Source organism: Lepus europaeus, chromosome 19 (assembly GCF_033115175.1).
Source record: "Lepus europaeus isolate LE1 chromosome 19, mLepTim1.pri, whole genome shotgun sequence".
Lineage (NCBI taxonomy): Eukaryota > Metazoa > Chordata > Mammalia > Lagomorpha > Leporidae > Lepus > Lepus europaeus.
In genome coordinates, this window is record NC_084845.1 from 72,045,995 (window position 1) to 72,062,253 (window position 16,259).

A 16,259-nucleotide genomic window follows, 5' to 3' on the forward strand; every position below is an offset into this window, starting at 1 on the left:
ACCATGGAGACAAACCCCAGTTCCATTTAGGGAAACTGCTCTAGAAGAGAAAGGGCTCTAGGTTAGGCAGGGGTCAGACAACGGTAAACGCAGCAGGTGTTCACACAGGACCCTCCCTGCATCCCACTCTCAAGGTGATGAAAGGCGGCAGCTCAGCCTGGGCTCAGCACGGAGGCGCCCTCTGGTGGGGCACCAGGGAACTTCCCAAGACTCCTCCAGAACCTGAAACTGCGGATTCTGCAGCACAGCAGAGTGAACATGGACTTCTCCAGTTCCCTTCAAGGCGATGAAGAGCAAAATTGAAATACTTCCTGAGAAACAACCATGCTCCTCACAAACGGCAAGCCGTGAGCGTGGGCCAGCCCACAGAAAGTCCAGGGAGGGCCGCCATCCCAGGCCCCGGCGTGGGGGGCACTCACCGGCAAAGTCCTTGACGTTGACGTCCGCCCCCTCGCCAATGAGCTCCTTGATGCGGCGGGCGTCCCCCCGAATGGCGGCGCGGTGCAGGCGCGTCTCCCCACGCTCGTTTCTCTTGTTCACTTTGTCTTTGGTCTTGGAGGCGGAGGTGGGCGTGCCCTTCTGACACACCGTGGACTGGGAGGGGTGCTTTGGCGTCGTATCAACTGCAGGCCAAGGAAGGACAGGCAGGGCGTCAGCCTCCTTCATGAGGGGAAGGGGTCGCCCATCCCTGAGTACCCCCAGGAGCAGCCAGTCTGTCCCCAAGCCAGGGCCCATGGCCGCCTGGGGCTCACCTGGGCTGTTTGCAGACTCCTCTGCCGTCATCTGCATGAGGAGCGCCACCTGCTGGCGCTCAGAGAGGGGGTAGCCGGCGCGGATCCCAGACAGCCCCATGCCGAACAGCAGCCCAGCCTTGCGTGTGACAGGCTCCTTCTTGATCCTCTTCCGCTCGGGACCCTGCTTCTCTGTGAGGCAGGTGGAGAGAGGGAGAGGAGATTTCATGCCACAGGACCCAGTGTGGCAGAGCCCCTCCACTCCACCTGCAGCCATCAGAGCATCAAGTGGTGGTGAGAGGGGGCAAGCAAGGCACAAGAAATGGAAGCATCTATACCCCCCGCTGGCTGCAACTCGGACACCTGCTCATCAGCCAGACACCCACTGAGTGCCTCCTGAGCCCCAAGAGCTCCTGCCACAGACGTGGCAGCTGCCGGGCACCCATGGCCAGCACCCAGGACACACGCTTGGGATGGAATTCACCTTCCCACTCTGCCTCAAACAAACAGTGCATGAATCGAGGCCGACTTCTCACTCCTGTACCTATCTTCTGGGAACCTCTGCTATGCCACGGGGCTTCCAGCAGCAACCCAGCCTGTCCCGTGAGATGGACTGAGCTGCAGGCGTCAGCACAGGCACTCACGAGACACCCGTCTACCTCCAGCTCTTCTTCCCAAAGGGGCAGTGCTGGACTCCCTAAACCTCTGACACACCCTCCGATGCCCCAGCACTTCTGCGGGGGCAGGGGGGAGGTTCCAGGTTGAGGGGTCCAGACTACAGGTTCCGTGGAGGGCCTGCTGTGGGCACAGACCACTGTGGGGGGTGCAGGGGTGCTGTAAGCCGGTGACTGACCCTGGGGAGGTGAGCTGCGTCTGCCCGGCCACTGGCAGAGGCCGTGGTCTCCAGCTGCTCTGCTCAGAATACACCCGCTGTAGCCCTGAGCGTTTTGTTAAAAAAGTACTTTTAAAACCTAAATCTGGGGCTGGTGCTGTAGCATAGCAGGTAAGCCACCACCTGCAGTGCTAGCATCCCATATGGTCGCAGTTCGAGTCCTGGCTGTTCCACTTCCAATCCAGCTCTCTGCTATGGCCTGGGAAAGCAGAAGATGGCCCAAGTCCTGGACTCCTGCACCCTCCTGGGAGACCCAGAAGAAGGTCCTGGCTTCAGATCAGCAAAGCTCCAGCCATTGCGGCCATTTGAGGAGTGAACCAGTGGATGGAAGACCTCTCTCTGTCTCTGCCTCTCCTCTCTCTCTCTGTGGAACTCTTTCAAATAAATAAATCTTAAACAAACAAACAAACACAGCGGGCACTGCGGCTCAAAAGGCTAATCCGCGGCCTGCGGCGCCGGCACACTGGGTTCTAGTCCCGGTCGGGGCGCCGGCTTCTGTCCCGGTTGCCCCTCTTCCAGGCCAGCTCTCTGCTGTGGCCCGGGAAGGCAGTGGAGGATGGCCTAAGTCCTTGGGCCCTGCACCCCATGGGAGACCCGGAGAAGCACCTGGCTTCAGATCAGCGCGGTGCACCAGCCGCAGCGGCCATTGGGGGGTGAACCAACGGAAAAGGAAGTCCTTCCTCTCTCTCTCTCTCACTGTCCACTCTGTCAAAAAAAAAAAAAAGAAAAAGAAAAAAAAAAAAAAGAAAAAAAAAACCCTTGACCTCTGCAAGCAGGGATTGTGCTGTCTCTGGCCTACGTGCCCCTGTGTCCTCATATGGCCCTCAGGCCACACTCTCCAGTGTTAGCCACACGGTGACAGACAACAGACCAGGGAAACGGCCCACGCCTAAGCGGAGGGACCGACGCTGCTGAGGGCTTGTGCTCTGGGACCTCCCCGGGCCCAGGGGCTGGGTGACAAGCGTGCTCTTCATGGGAGAGGGTATCCCATGCCACCGCTCCCTCTTCCTTGCCCAGAGCAGGGGACACTGTCTTCTGGACACCATCTCAGATGTTCACAACTTTCCAGGCGTGTGCACGGCATAGTTGAATCCTGGCTGTGAGTGACAGCTGCCGATTCTATCTAGTCACTTCAGAAGTCAGCGGCCAGTGAGCCAGCCCTGCTTCTGTGCTGTGTGGGGGCCAGAAACTCACTCGAGGTGTGGTCCCTACCCAAGCACAGATGTCATTTCTAGGCCGTAACAGGAACCTGGCAGAACTCTGTCTAAGCCTTAGGACAGAAGCCCACCCTATACATGGGTCTAGAGGACTCTGAATGAGGAAATGGAGACGACCTGCTCCTGCATGGACTCTACCATCTCAGGTGCCTGCCAGGCACTGGCCTTGCTCGTCTTCAGGAGCGCTCCAGGAAGCAGGGGACACTCCTCCTCTGCTCTCCCACAGGTGACCAGAGCACCTGTCCTCACAGACACACCTATATACAAATACTGAGTATTTCTGTCCCACAAGCCTAAACCACAGACAGTCCACATACTGCACGGGACATCCCAATGTTGGGAAGGGACTGTCACTCTTACCTAGGCACCACACCCACTCCTGGCTGCCACCTGATGGTCACTGGCAACTGGCCCCTCCATTCCTGGGCCACGTCTGTCAGGGCTCGACACTGCTCTTGGAGGTGAGAAGAGCCTGCCCTGTCTGCGGCGACTCCACCCCAGCATGCCTCAGCTCTGCCCTCCGCTTCTGTCCTGCAGGTGAAGGGTTTCACAGCAGTCCCAGTGTGCTGCCCAGCCCTGGGTGTGGGCCACTGCAACTCAGCTTCCATCTCTAGACCAAGGATGGAGGAAAGCAGTGTGGGCACGGGGTGTGCAGACTTCCACCAAGGCAGAACAGGCCCCAGGCACGGCTGCTCGCTTCTACGGCACTGAAACATGGTGAGAATTTAAGAAAACAGCAGCACTGAGCCCTGCTGAGCCTTCCGAAGCAAGAGGTCATGGGAGCTGGGCAGGGTCCTGGAGGAGTTGCACTGGCACTAGGAAGGCCAGAATCACAAATTCCCACACACCAGAACCTGACAGGTGAAAACAGTAAAAGACACAGAGGTTGGAAAATGTCCCCAGAGGCCAGCACTGTGGTGTAATGAGCTGAGCCTCGGCCTGCAGCGCCAGCATCCCACATGGGTGCCAGTTCGAGTCCTGGCTGCTCCTCTTCCAATCCAGCTCTCTGCTATGACCTGGGAAAGCAACAGAAGATGGCCGAAGTCCATGGGGCCCTGCACCCACATGGGGGACCCAGAAGAAACCCTTGGCTCTTGGCTTCAGATTGTCCCAGGTCCAGCTATTGCAGCCATTTGGGAGTGAACCAGTGGGTAGAACACCTTTCTGTGTCTCCCTCTCTCTGTGACTCTACCTCCCAAATAAATAAATAGATCTTCCAAAAAACCAAGAAACCAAACAAAACTGTCCCAATCCCTGTGTGCAGCCAGGACAAGGCCAGGCAGGCTCTGGTGTACCGCCCTCCCTGCCCCTGGTCTCTCTCAGCGAGGCCCCTGGTAGCTCTGCCGTGCCCTCACCTTGAAAGTCCTAAGGTGCTCACTGACCTAAGGTCCTGTGCACCCTGACCCTCGGGGTTGGCCACCAGCCTGAGCGCACTTCGGAGCCCTCAAGGCAGGCCTTTCTGAAACTTGGGGAAATGGAGTCTTTTTTTTTTTTTTTTTTTTTTTAAGATTTACTTATGTATTTGAAAGTCAGAGTTACAAAGACAGAGGAGAGGCAGAGACAGAGGTCCTCCATCCACAACTGGCCCCAACAGCTGGAGCTTCGCCAATCTGAAGCCAGGAACCAGGAGATTCTTCCAGGTTTTCCACATGGGTGCAGGGGCCCAAGAACTTGGACCACCTTCCACTGCTTTCCCAGGCCATAGCAAAGAGCTGGATGGGAAGAGGAGCAGCTGGGACTAGAACTGGCACCCATATTGAATGCCGGCACTGCAGGCGGTGGCTGTACCCGCTCCGCCATAGCACCGGCCCCAACAGAATCTTAAAAAGGAAAAACTTTTCCTTGCTAGTCTAAGCTCCCCTTTGAAGAAAAAACAGCTTTAACTGAGAAAGGAAAAATGGTTTAGAAGCAGCACACCCAGTGACACATCATGCTGAACTCTCGACTGAATAGTTTATTCCAGGGCTAACGCTGTAGCACAGGTTAAGCCACTACTTAGGATGCTGGCATCCCCAGTCCCAGGGCAGGTTTGAGTCCCAGCTGCTCCGCTTCCAATCCAGCTAGTGCCTCTAGGAAGGCAGCAGAAGATGGCCCAAGTGCACGAGTCCCTGCCACCCATGTGGGAGACGCAGATGGAGTTGCCGGTTCCCGGCTGTTGTGACCATTTGGGGAGTGAGTCAACAGATGGAAGACACCTCTCTGTCCCTCTCTGCTGCTGCTGCTCTACCTTTCAAACAAATAAATCTTATTTGTTTGAATTGTTAAGATTTATTTTTAAGATTTATATTTTTCATTATTTGAAAGGCAGAGATACAGAGAGAAGGAGAGAGAAAGAAAGAGATATAAATTTTCCATTTGCTGCTTCACTCCCCAAACAGCTAGGGCTGGGCCAGACTGAAGCCAGGAGCCAGGAGCTTTCTTCCAGGTCTCCCACATAGCTGGTAGGGGCCCAACTACTTGGGCCATCTTCCATTGCTTTCCCAGGTCATTAGCAGGAAGCTGGATCAGAAGTGGAGCAGCCGGGACTCGAACCATCACCCATATGGGATGTCGGCACTGCAGGCAGTGGCTTAACCTTCTATACCACCGCGCCAGCCCCATAAATAGATCTTTAAAAAAAAAAAAAAAAAAGATTTTATTTTTATCTGCTTCTTTGCAAGTGAGAAGCCCAAAGCCTCCGTTCAAGTCAGGTCCTCTGTACCCTTGGGCCCCGCCAACATCCACAGAGCAGACCTGTTCTGACAGAACTCAGCTGGACCCTTACCTGATTCCCAGGGAGGCGACAGAGCCCCAGACCCACCCAGCCCGAAACCTGCACCGGGCCTGCCCATTCTCCCATCGTGGCAGGGTGGCGGGTCAGGAACAAGTTTGTCTGTTGGGGGTTCTGGGAAGAAAGGACCAGGAAGCCACTGTGTCCAGTGTTACAGCTGGGCAAAGATGGGTATAGAGCCAAAGGTGGGTCTGGCCTGGCCCTGCCGGACTCCACTCTGTGCCACAGAAACTGTGTTCCTGGCTCACTGTGTACACAGGGGCACTGGCAGCCTGGAGAGGGGACCCAGGCTGAGGCTGCAAACGGGCTGTGCCAGCCACAACCAGCACTCACCAGTGTGCGGCTGACACGGCACAGTCCTCTTACACACTCAGCACCCGCAGTGCTTAGCAAGGCGACGTCCAGACTCCAAGCAACCCTAGCACACCCAAGGCCACAGACGCCCACAGCAAAGCCCGTCTCCTCCAAGGAACAGGGCTGGCCTAGAGCAGACCTCGGACACACCATTCCTACCACAGGAACCAAGCGATCACACTTGGAAAAGGAACAACCCCTGCTGAGTGACAGGGCATTGCCACGTGCACCAGGGGGGAACCTCAATCACAAGATGCAAGCAAGACAAGACAATATTTCCCATTTTGCTCAAGAGAAACACACAGGGTTCTGAGGAGACAGCGGCAGGGGAGGAAGAAGGCCTAGATGCCAAACTGAAGGCTACAGCAGAGACTTCCCCAGCAGGGGCGGGAAAGCCCTGGGAGGCTGGAGGCTGGTCAAAGCTGTCTCACTTAGAGATCCCTCAGGTTGTGGGGAAACGTCACACTCAGCAAGGAGACACAACAGTGTAATTAAAAGCAAAGAGCAACACAATGTAACTGCAGCCTAAATATTTTGGGTGCTAAAGCTCCAACCTAATACCAGTGTCACATGGGCAGGGCACACGTGGGGCTGAGCTGGACAGGAAGCTGTGGTTCATTTCCTGGCTGAAGGGGCTGCCTGCTTGGGCAGCAGGTGGAGCTGTTAGCCGGCTTATGGACTGGCATGTCACAAGGAGAAGCCCGTGGCCTGCCACGGGGATCAGATCAAGGTGCCCTTCCTCCCGTTGCCTTTGCCCTGCAGCCACATGGAGACCTGGCCCCGGCACCTGCTCCTGCCCAGAGCCTCTGGAACAGCACAGCACTTCCCTACGTGCTCCTGTCTTCTGTGACGTCCAGGCTCCAATTCACAAGGCTGAACCACCCTGTCCTGGTGGGCTGCCTTAGAATGCACCACGTGGAGGACTGAACCCTGCCAGGGTTGAGGCAGTGCAGGGGCACAGCCGAGTAGCTTCCCTGGGCTCATCAGCACCACCCTCAGTCCTCAGGAGCAACAGGCAATGCCTTGGCCTCCTTGGCAGAGGGTGAGGAGACGCCGCGGCAGGAAGCTCTGCAGGGCGCCAGGGGGCAGCCTTGGGCCTGGGGACCCTCCCTTCCTCCTCCATGCCTGTCACTCCTGGGGACCAGAATGGTTGTCTTGGCCTCGCCCCCATGTGGTTCACCCTGCTGATGGAGCAGGCAGTGTACACGAGCACCCCTCAGGCTGCCTCCAGCAAGTGCAGGCAGGAGGAGGCAAGAGTGGCCAAGGCCACAGGCTGGGGCGTGGCTGGAGCCAGCAGAGCAAAGATGTGCTGGTTTAAAAGGTTTTTGGTGAAAAAGTCAACGTTCCAGCAAAAATTCCACACCTCTGTGTCAGAATCACTTTACTGGGGAATCTAATACATTACACAGATATCCAAGAAAATGGTGTTTTAGAATCAGGCTGCAGGCCAGCACTATGGTAGCACGTTAAGGCTGCTGTCTGCATCCCATATGATGCTGGTTCACATCCCAGCTGCTCCACTTCTGATCCAGCTCCCTGCTAACGCGCCTGGGAAAGCAGTGGAAGATGGCCCAAGTGCTTGGGTCCCTGGCTGTGGCCTGGCCCAGCGATGGCTATCCAGGGAGTCAACCAGTGATGGAAGATCAATCTCTCTTTCAAAATAAGGAAGTAGAACCTTAAAAAAATTAATAAAATCAGGCCCCCAGGGAAACAAACAGAAGAAGAGGAAACCTTTTACATTTCTTCCCTGCTTGCCTAGAAAGCTGTTCTCACAGTGGTCCTCACTGGTTTCTCGCCCCACCTTAGCAAACTCTGCTGTGAGCTCTCACGGCCATGCCACAGGACCCCTAGAGGCCTGCAGAGAACAAGGAAGCCAGTGGAGCAGCCCACCCAGTGACAGGCCGGTGAAGGCCCCAGTACCCAGGAGGGCCTGGGTAAAAAGCATGCCCAAGCAAGGCGGCACGGTGCAGTCGGGGAGGGAGGGGCGCCCTGAACAGCAGGCCCGGCCCTGCTGGGCAGTGGCAGCACCAGAGCTCGTGGATGCCTCCCCTCACGGCCATCACCCAGAAAGCAGAGCATCGGCAACGACCACCAACTCTCCGTGCACCAGCAAAGGACAAAGGGTGTCCCTGGGAGACAGCAGCACCCTACCCCTCTAATGTTCTTCTCTGGGGCACCCCTCCCCTGGCCAGGTCTCACCGTGCAACCTTCCAACACCAGGAGCTATGGGTGCTGTCCCTACAGCAGGTTGCCCCCCCAACCTTTAACCAAGCACGTGGCCAGGACAGGAGTAAGTGAGGCTCCCGCAGCCAACACAGGAGTTCACAAAGGCCCTGACATGCCCCCCACCCCCGCCTTGCAGCGTGAGGGTGCTGCCCAGGATGGAGAAGGCCCTGGGCCCGTCCAGGACACAAGTAGAGGAGCTGTGCTGACCCTGCTCGGTAGCTCTAGACCCTAGCCACACCCAGGAATGCCACTCTGGCCCCACTCCCATTGGGCACCCCCTCAATTCTCACTGCACACCGCGGCAAATGGCTCAGGTGCCTTTGCAGCCTCCCACAGAGCACGGCAGCCTGACAGCTAAAGCTTGGGGGCCCCCGAAACCACAACCACCCAGGGCTGTCTCCTGCCTGCACTGCCCCAGGATTGCTCCTGGGGCTACGGTGGGGCTGGGAGGGGCCGGTACCTGTGTCAGAGTCCTTCTGCTCGCCATTGGCCCCCACGGTGAAGGGGAGCTTCCGTTTGGTTGCACGCTCTCTCACCTCCTTGGCTCCATCACTGCGGTCCAGCTTTGGCGTCTTGTTTAGGGAAACTTTATCTTTATCCTAGAAGAGAAAGTGATGCATTCAGACACCAGAAGTGCGATTCTCCAAACCCACTGCCTGCCTCCCTTCTTCCTGGGCCAGGAGAAGCGGAGCTCTTGCCTGGGCAATGTCCAGCTCTTCCTACCCCAGGCTGACATGTGCAGAGCCAGCCAGGCTCCTGGCCACGCCCCTGCCGTGGCATGAGCGATGGCCTGTCACGGATCAGTCCAGCCATGCCCCGTGGCCGTCTCACTCCTTGTCCTGCACCTGGAGGACTCTGGGGAAATCGCTGCTGACAAGCCTTCTTGGTGCAGGAAGCAGGCAGACAGAAGGCACCCACGCATCTCCCATCCCGGCCCTTGTATCCTGGTGTACTAAGTCAGGAGGAGAAACAAGACAGAGGCTGCCGGTGCAGGCAGTCGACCAGGGGTGCTGGGGCACCGGGAAGGCAGGCCGAGCGCCCTCCTTTCTGGAGCTGGAGTCGCCTCCCACTGCCACCAGACGCTCTCTGGGCAGCAGTCTGCCTATTCTGCTCCTGATGCCCCTGCTTTTTGCCCTCGCTCTGGCCAGGGACACGGCCAGGAGTTAGAGGGCTCACAGGTGAGCGCATCTGGATGCAGCATCCCCACCAAGGAAAGGCCAGCACACGCCTCTCCTAGGGTGAGGTTCCAGAAGCACCAGCACCAGCCACACCCTGGCCAGCCTCAGGCATCCATAGCATTGTGGAAGGAACAGGGCAGCCCTGGGGAACTGGACACAATGCCCACACGTGTCCAGCGGGCAGCACTGTGGGCAGCTTCTGCAATCTCACTTAAGCGGATGTCTCTGTGGCTCAGAGGTGACAAGACACGAGTGTCCGGATCCCAAGATCAGGAGGAGGTGGAGGTGAGAGGCACAAGCAGGAACTCCTCTCACTGGGACTGGTCACAGGGCAAAGGTGCAGGCCCCCAGGCTGCCCAATGAATGCTCACACTGGACAAGGTACCTCCCCCACCCAGGTCGCAGGAGGTGGCCCTGGGGCCTGGGTGCATCCTCACACGCTGTAGCACAGTGGCTCAGCCCCAGGAAGCCCCCGAGGGAGGCCTCTGTGTGGCCTCTGGCAGCAGACATGCGCCGCGGGGCCACTGCCCCTCCTGTGGCAGCTTGCTTGCTGGAACCCCCCCCTAGAAAAGCTGCTGGCCCCAGGTCTACCCTCAGCATGCTAGAGACCCCTGGAGTCTCCTGGCAGACCTGCTCTGCCTCAGGGCCAGTGCTGGCCAGTCCTGCCAGCAACCATCCAAAACCCAAACACCAGTCTTGTCCTTTCAGAGCACAGAGATAGGAGGAACGTCCCCACTAGTCTAGCGAGGCCGCCGTGACCACAGCTCTAGAACTGGAAGCCCGAGCCATGGACAAGGGGGACTCAGATTTGAGTTCCTGGCTCCTGGCTCCCGTCAGAACCACCCCGGCTACTGAGGGAATTTGAGGAGTGAACCAGAGGATAGAAGATGTCTATCTCCATCTGACTTTCAAGTAAATAAAAATATATCCACTTGCAAAAATTAAACAGACATGGGTGGGGGACATCTTCCTGGGAATGCTGACAGCCAGGAAGCGAGGTTCTCCCCTACGATGAGGCTCAAGTCATAACGACTCAACAGCCCATTACAAAAAAAACCATTCTGGCTGGCGCAGTGGCTCAACAGGCTAATCCTCCGCCTTGCGGCGCCGGCACACCGGGTTCTAGTCCCAGTCGGGGCACCGGATTCTGTCCTGGATGCCCCTCTTCCAGGCCAGCTCTCTGCTGTGGCCCGGGAGTGCAGTGGAGGATGGCCCAAGTCCTTGGGCCCTGCACCCCATGGGAGACCAGGAGAAGCACCTGGCTCCTGCCATTGGATCAGCGCGGTGTGCCGGCTGCAGCGCACTACCGCGGCGGCCATTGGAGGGTGAACCAACAGCAAAAGGAAGACCTTTCTCTCTGTCTCTCTCTCACTGTCCACACTGCCTGTCAAAAAAAAAAAAAAAAAGAGGGGAAAAAAAAAAAACTAACAAAATGGTGCATGTGCATGGCCGCCACCAAGCCTTCCAGGGCGACTTGCAGGAGGAGCGCAGCTCCAAGCTGGGAGACATCTGTGCCTCGGAAATAAGGCTGCTTTGGAACTGCATCCGCTCAATGCTTTTGTTTCGTTGTATTCCCTTGAGAGAAAACAAAGTACTAACCTTAAGATTATATGACTGGGGGGCCTGCGCCGTGGCACAGTAGGTTAATCCTCCGCCTACAGTGCCGGCATCCCATATGGGCGCCGGTTCTATAGAGTCCCAGCTACTCCACTTCCAGTCCAGCTCTCTGCTATAGCCTGGGAAAGCAGTCCAAGATGGCCCAAGTGCTTGGGCCCTGCACCCACATGGAAGATCAGGAAGAAGCTCCTGGCTTCAGATCGGCACAGCTCTGGCCGTTGCTGTCATTTGGGGAGTGAACCAGCATTTGGAAGACCTTTCTCTCTGTCTCTCCCTCTATCTGTAACTCTACCTCTCGAATAAAATAAAATCTTTTAAAAAATTATGACTGCATACATAAAAATCCAAAGGAATATAAACTTTGAAATTAAGAGGTGCTTTCAGAGAAAGTACTTGCTATCTGCTACAATTTGAAAATGACTTATTATTAAAAATACAATGAACAACTGGCAACTGGAGTTTATTTTCTGAAATGCATTTATTTATGTGAAAGGCAGAGAGAGAGAGAGAGAGAGAGAGAGAGAGAATTTATCTTCCATCTGTTAGTTTGCTGTTCAAGTGCCCGTAACAACTGGGGCTGGGCCGGGCGGAAGCCAGGAACGGAAAACTCCACCTGGGTGCATCCCATGGGCAGTGGAGACCTCAGCACCTGAGTGTCACCTGCGGCCTCTCAGGGCTCGAGCACGTCAGCAGGAAGCGCTGGGAAACAGAGGGCTCTGGACTCTGTTACGGGAGGTGGACGTCGCTGTGCCAACTGTCCACCTCAGGAAGTGTTAAAGTATCACTTGATATTATTATCCAAATACATCAAGTACACAGAATAAACCCAAGAAAAGATGCTCAAGCCCTCTCCCTAAGCACAAAACACTACTAAGAGAAAACTAAGAACACACTCAGGGTCTCAGGGCAGTTCTCCCGGACTGGTCTTCACGTCTCAGAAGGGCAATCCCAAGACTTCCTGTGGGGCCCTCTGGACAGAGATGCCAAGGACCACACTGCAGAACAGGGTCAGTCCTGGAAAAAGGGTGGAATGGAAGCCCTTCCCCGGAGGTTCACATCAGGAGAGAAATGAGAGCCACAGCTCCCTGGGGACAAAGGGCCTACAAAGCAGCAGAGGAGATGGAAGCCCGGGGGTGTGCACAGGGAGCAGAGTGTCCCTGGTCCAGAGAGAATGTCTGCAGATGCCAGCAGAGGAGACCCTCCTGACCAGCAGACAGCAGAAACACAAAGCCACACGGTGCCACCAGACCATTTAACACCAGCAAGGGTTAACAAGGACGTAGACTGATCCATTTTTTAAAAGATTTATTTATTTATTTATTTATTTATTTGCAAGTCAGAGTTACAGAGAGAGAAAAGGAGAGGCGCGGGGGGAGGGTGGTGGTGGTGGTTTTCCATTCGCTGACTCACTTCCCAACTGGCCACAATAGTCGCAGCTGCACCAATCCGAAGCCAGGAGCTTCTTCTGCGTCTCCCATGCCAGTGCAGGGGACCAAGAACTTGGACCATCTTCCACTGCTTTCCCAGGCCACAGCAGAGAGCTGGATCGGAACTGGAGGAGCTGGAACCAGTGCTCACATGGGATGCCGGCACTGCAGGCGGTAGCCCCACCTGCTATGCCACAGCGCTGGCCCCATTGACCCATTTTTAAAATTCCATTTTCTACAAACTTCTTGAAGTACTCAGATGGCTCATGGCAGTATTCTGTTACCTGCTCACCCACAGAAGGATGACCAAACTGCCAAACATTCACACCAGTGCCACACAAGACAAGCCATGACTCAGCTGATTCCGACTGTGCACCTTACTTGGGGGGAGCGGCCCGGGGAAGGCTCCCAGGTACAATGGCAGCACAGTGTCATTTCTTCTGCACAGAGACAGGCTCTGGATTTAAAGTAAAATAGAAACTACGATGTGCATTTAGAGTTCATCAAAAAAGTTCCACTATTTTCTGGAATATTTATTTATTTTATTTGTACAGAAACAAAGAGGGCAAAGGAGAGAAAGAGGTCTTCCATCCGCTGCGTCACTCCTCACATGGCCAGGGTTGGGCCAGGCCAAAGCCAGGAGCCTGGAGTTTCTTCTGGGTCTCCCAGAGGAGTGCAGGGGTCCAGCACTTGGGTATCTTCCATTGCTTTTCCCAGGCCATTAGCAGGGACCTGGATTGTAAGTGGAGCAGCTGGGTCTAACTGGCACCATATGGGATGCCAGCATCACAGGCAGAGGCTTAACCTGCTACACCACAACGCTGGCCCCAAAATCCGTATTTTTGATGCTACTGTAAATGCATTTTAAAATGCCAATCATGCATACTAGCTTTGCACCGCAGGCAAGCGGAACTCACTCTCAGGGCTCCCCGCACAGTTCTTGGGCCTGTCTCCTCCTTGGCCTGTGGATGAAGGTAGTGCCGCCCCTCCTTCCCCATCTGTGAGGCCATGCTGGTCACAGCTGCAGGACACGCTGACAGTACTGGCGACAGCAGGCAGCTTTCTGCCTCGTTTCCAGTCAGGTGGGAAAGATCCAGTGTTGCGGTCCTGAGTCTGGAACGAACTCGAGGCTCCTCCCAGCTTCTCTGCGTCAGGCGGAGAAATCCCCGTCCACTCCCACTCTGCGGGGGGCGTGCGTCTGGAGATGCTTTTGCTGCTCAACTGAAAGGATCACACGGCTTTCTTGCTGTAATTTATCAATAAGATGGATTGAGCTGATGGACTGTGGATATTAAATCTGCCTTGAATTCTTGGTACAAACTCTATTTGGTCATGATATACCACCCTTACACCAACAAATTCAATTTACTAAAACTCATTAACATTTTAAGCCTGTGTTCACAAGGGCTACTGGTGAAGCTTCCGTGCTCTGCGGCTGGTGTCAGTGCAGTGTTGAGGAACAGCTGACCGCCCAGCTGTCCCTGGACACAGAGTGGCCTTCTCCCCTCCATCACACCCTATGCAAAAGCAAACTGGAAACGAGTCACAGACCTGCATGTGAGAACTAAAATTACAAAACTTAAAAGCAATCAGACTGGAGTTCCAGGGAGGTTAAACAAGAATGAAGAAAAATTGGGGATTATGAAGGCAACACACACTTGAGGGCAGCCAGTGAGGGGCAGGCAGCAACCCCACCAGACAAGACCCGGGTCACGAGAATCGTCTTAACCTTGTTTTCTTCCTAAAGTGAGAGGCTCTGGCTTATTGTAGTAATTGCAGCAGGGAAGGAATGCAGGGAAGGAAGTGACAACGCAGGACTCTGACTGGAGCCAGGCACTCAGTCACATGGCAAAGCCCGGAGGGCACCTGTGGTGCGAAGTGCTCAGCAGAAGCTGGGACGTCAGACTCTGACCACAGCAAACGCGCAGAGTTGGAGGGTGGCACATCCCACTCCTCGTACACTCGGTGGTCGCAGAGGTTGTATGGGTTAAGAATCAGGGCCACGGAGGAGTTCTGGGCAGCCTGCAGGTGGCAGGCCCCCACACTGGCTTGGGAAGAGAGGATGGCCAAGCCCGGCCAATTTGTGCTTCCTTCTCTGCCCCAGCAAGAGACATAGAGAGACCCTCAAGCGAATGTGGACGCTGCAAAAGCGACCTGGCCTCTGCTGCTGCAGTGAGAGCCAACACGAGCAGAATGCTCGCTCCAGAACTCCTGCAGCCGTGGGGAGGAGGGTGGGCCTGTGGCCTGCCACCCTGTGCACAGATCTTAGCAAGGCCTGCATGGAACCACCAGATGGGGCAGAGCATCACCACACCAGCCACAACGCTCTGAGCTTCCAAATGGAGGCCACCTCTGAAGCTGCCCCTCTTAGATGAGGGGCGCTGGCGAGCTCACAGCCCCACTGGTGGCTCTGATTCAGCCACCTCCACAGACTGGCTTCAGGGGGTGTGAGGGCACCAGTAGCTTCTCTGGATTGTGGTGACACAGTGCACATGTAGTTCTCAAACCAGAGGGACCCGGTCTTGAGAGAGGCAGGTGCCCCTCCCCTCATGGGCACTGCTGACCTAGGGTCCGAGCGCAGGGAGACAGAGCAGCCAAAAGCACACAGCAGCCTGGAGGGACACCATCAACAACACGGGGCTGCTGGCTCAGGCTCGGGGGCTGCAGGAGGCGCTGCAGCAGGCTACGCAGCTGACAGGGAGGGGTCAGACCCCTGCGGGAAAGGGCAGGAGTAAACAGCAGGTACACGTGGTATGGAGGTGCTCCATGCATGCAATCGCCTGTAGCCTCATCACCAACCTCTCAGATCAAGGCTCCATGAGGAAAATCTGAAAACAGGCTGCTTTGTATCACATGGAAATGCACCTGTGGAAAACGGAGTTCATGACGGAAAACTAAGCAGAAATATCGCGAGCGGCCATCGTGGGCAGCAGCACCCTGTGTTCCTGAGCTTTGCCACTAGGGAGGCCTGCATCCCAAGGACAGGGGCACCTACAGCATCGGGGCATCCTCCCAGCTTCCCATGCTGGTGGCAACCCAGGCCAAGACAGCGTCACTTGGGCACAGCACCGTCAGTGCTGTCAGATTTTCTCTTGGACAGTTTATAAGAAAATAGGACACGAGCATCGTGGCGCACAGGGTATGCTGCCACCTGTGATGTCCCAGCATCCCATAGTTCTAGCTGCTCTGCTTAAAATCCAACTTCTTGCTGTTGTACCTGGGGAGGCAGCAGCGGATGACCCAAGTGCTTGGGGCTCCACCACCCACATGGGAGACCTGGATGTTGTTCCAAGCTCCTGGGTTTGGCCTGGCCCTGCCCTGGCTGGTGCAGTCATTTGGCAAGCCAACCAGTGGATACAAGCCCTCCCTCTCTTTCTCTAATGCTTCGCCTTTCAAATGAATGAATGAGTAAGTTCTTAAAAGAAAACAGGATACCCCTGCATTACCATCTATGCCTCTGCAGACACAGCTCAACCCACAACAGCAGGACCAGGCACACTCACTCAGTCCCCTTTGTATTTCAACAAAGGAGCAGAGCCAGAGCAGTAGAGCAGGCTTCGGCTGCAGGCTTCCCTCAGGCCCAGCCCAGCCCATCTCCAAACACGTTCCACTGCCCACTGAGCCCGTGCGTGAGGACCGCTTTTTGCACCATCGTTGTCACAACTGGCCACCTGGGAAAAAGAGTTAATGCCCGTATCGCCAGCTTGACGGCTGCGGGTTCCTCTTCCCAGGGTGGGTGCTCACCATTCTCCCCACTGCCGAGTCCCTGGGGAAGTGCAGGCCGTTACTCGTTCATCCGTCCACAGCTACAGCTCTGGAATGCCACCAGCAGCTCCCCAAGGGCACG

At 55.9% G+C, this 16,259-nt stretch overlaps 1 protein-coding gene across 4 annotated transcripts in view; it reads right to left on the minus strand.

Annotated features, from left to right (window-relative positions):
* Positions 1 to 16,259, minus strand: part of ANKRD11 (ankyrin repeat domain containing 11) — a 153,285-nt gene that overhangs the window by 14,237 nt on the left and 122,789 nt on the right. For all 4 annotated transcript variants that reach the window (XM_062177167.1, XM_062177166.1, XM_062177164.1 and 1 more), the window contains 3 exons: positions 8,651 to 8,789; positions 753 to 923; positions 420 to 623 (listed from right to left, as the gene is read on the minus strand). In XM_062177167.1, coding sequence (XP_062033151.1) covers positions 420 to 623; positions 753 to 852 — 304 coding nt within the window. In that variant the 5' untranslated portion in view covers positions 853 to 923; positions 8,651 to 8,789. The remainder of the gene's footprint in view (positions 1 to 419; positions 624 to 752; positions 924 to 8,650; positions 8,790 to 16,259) is intronic.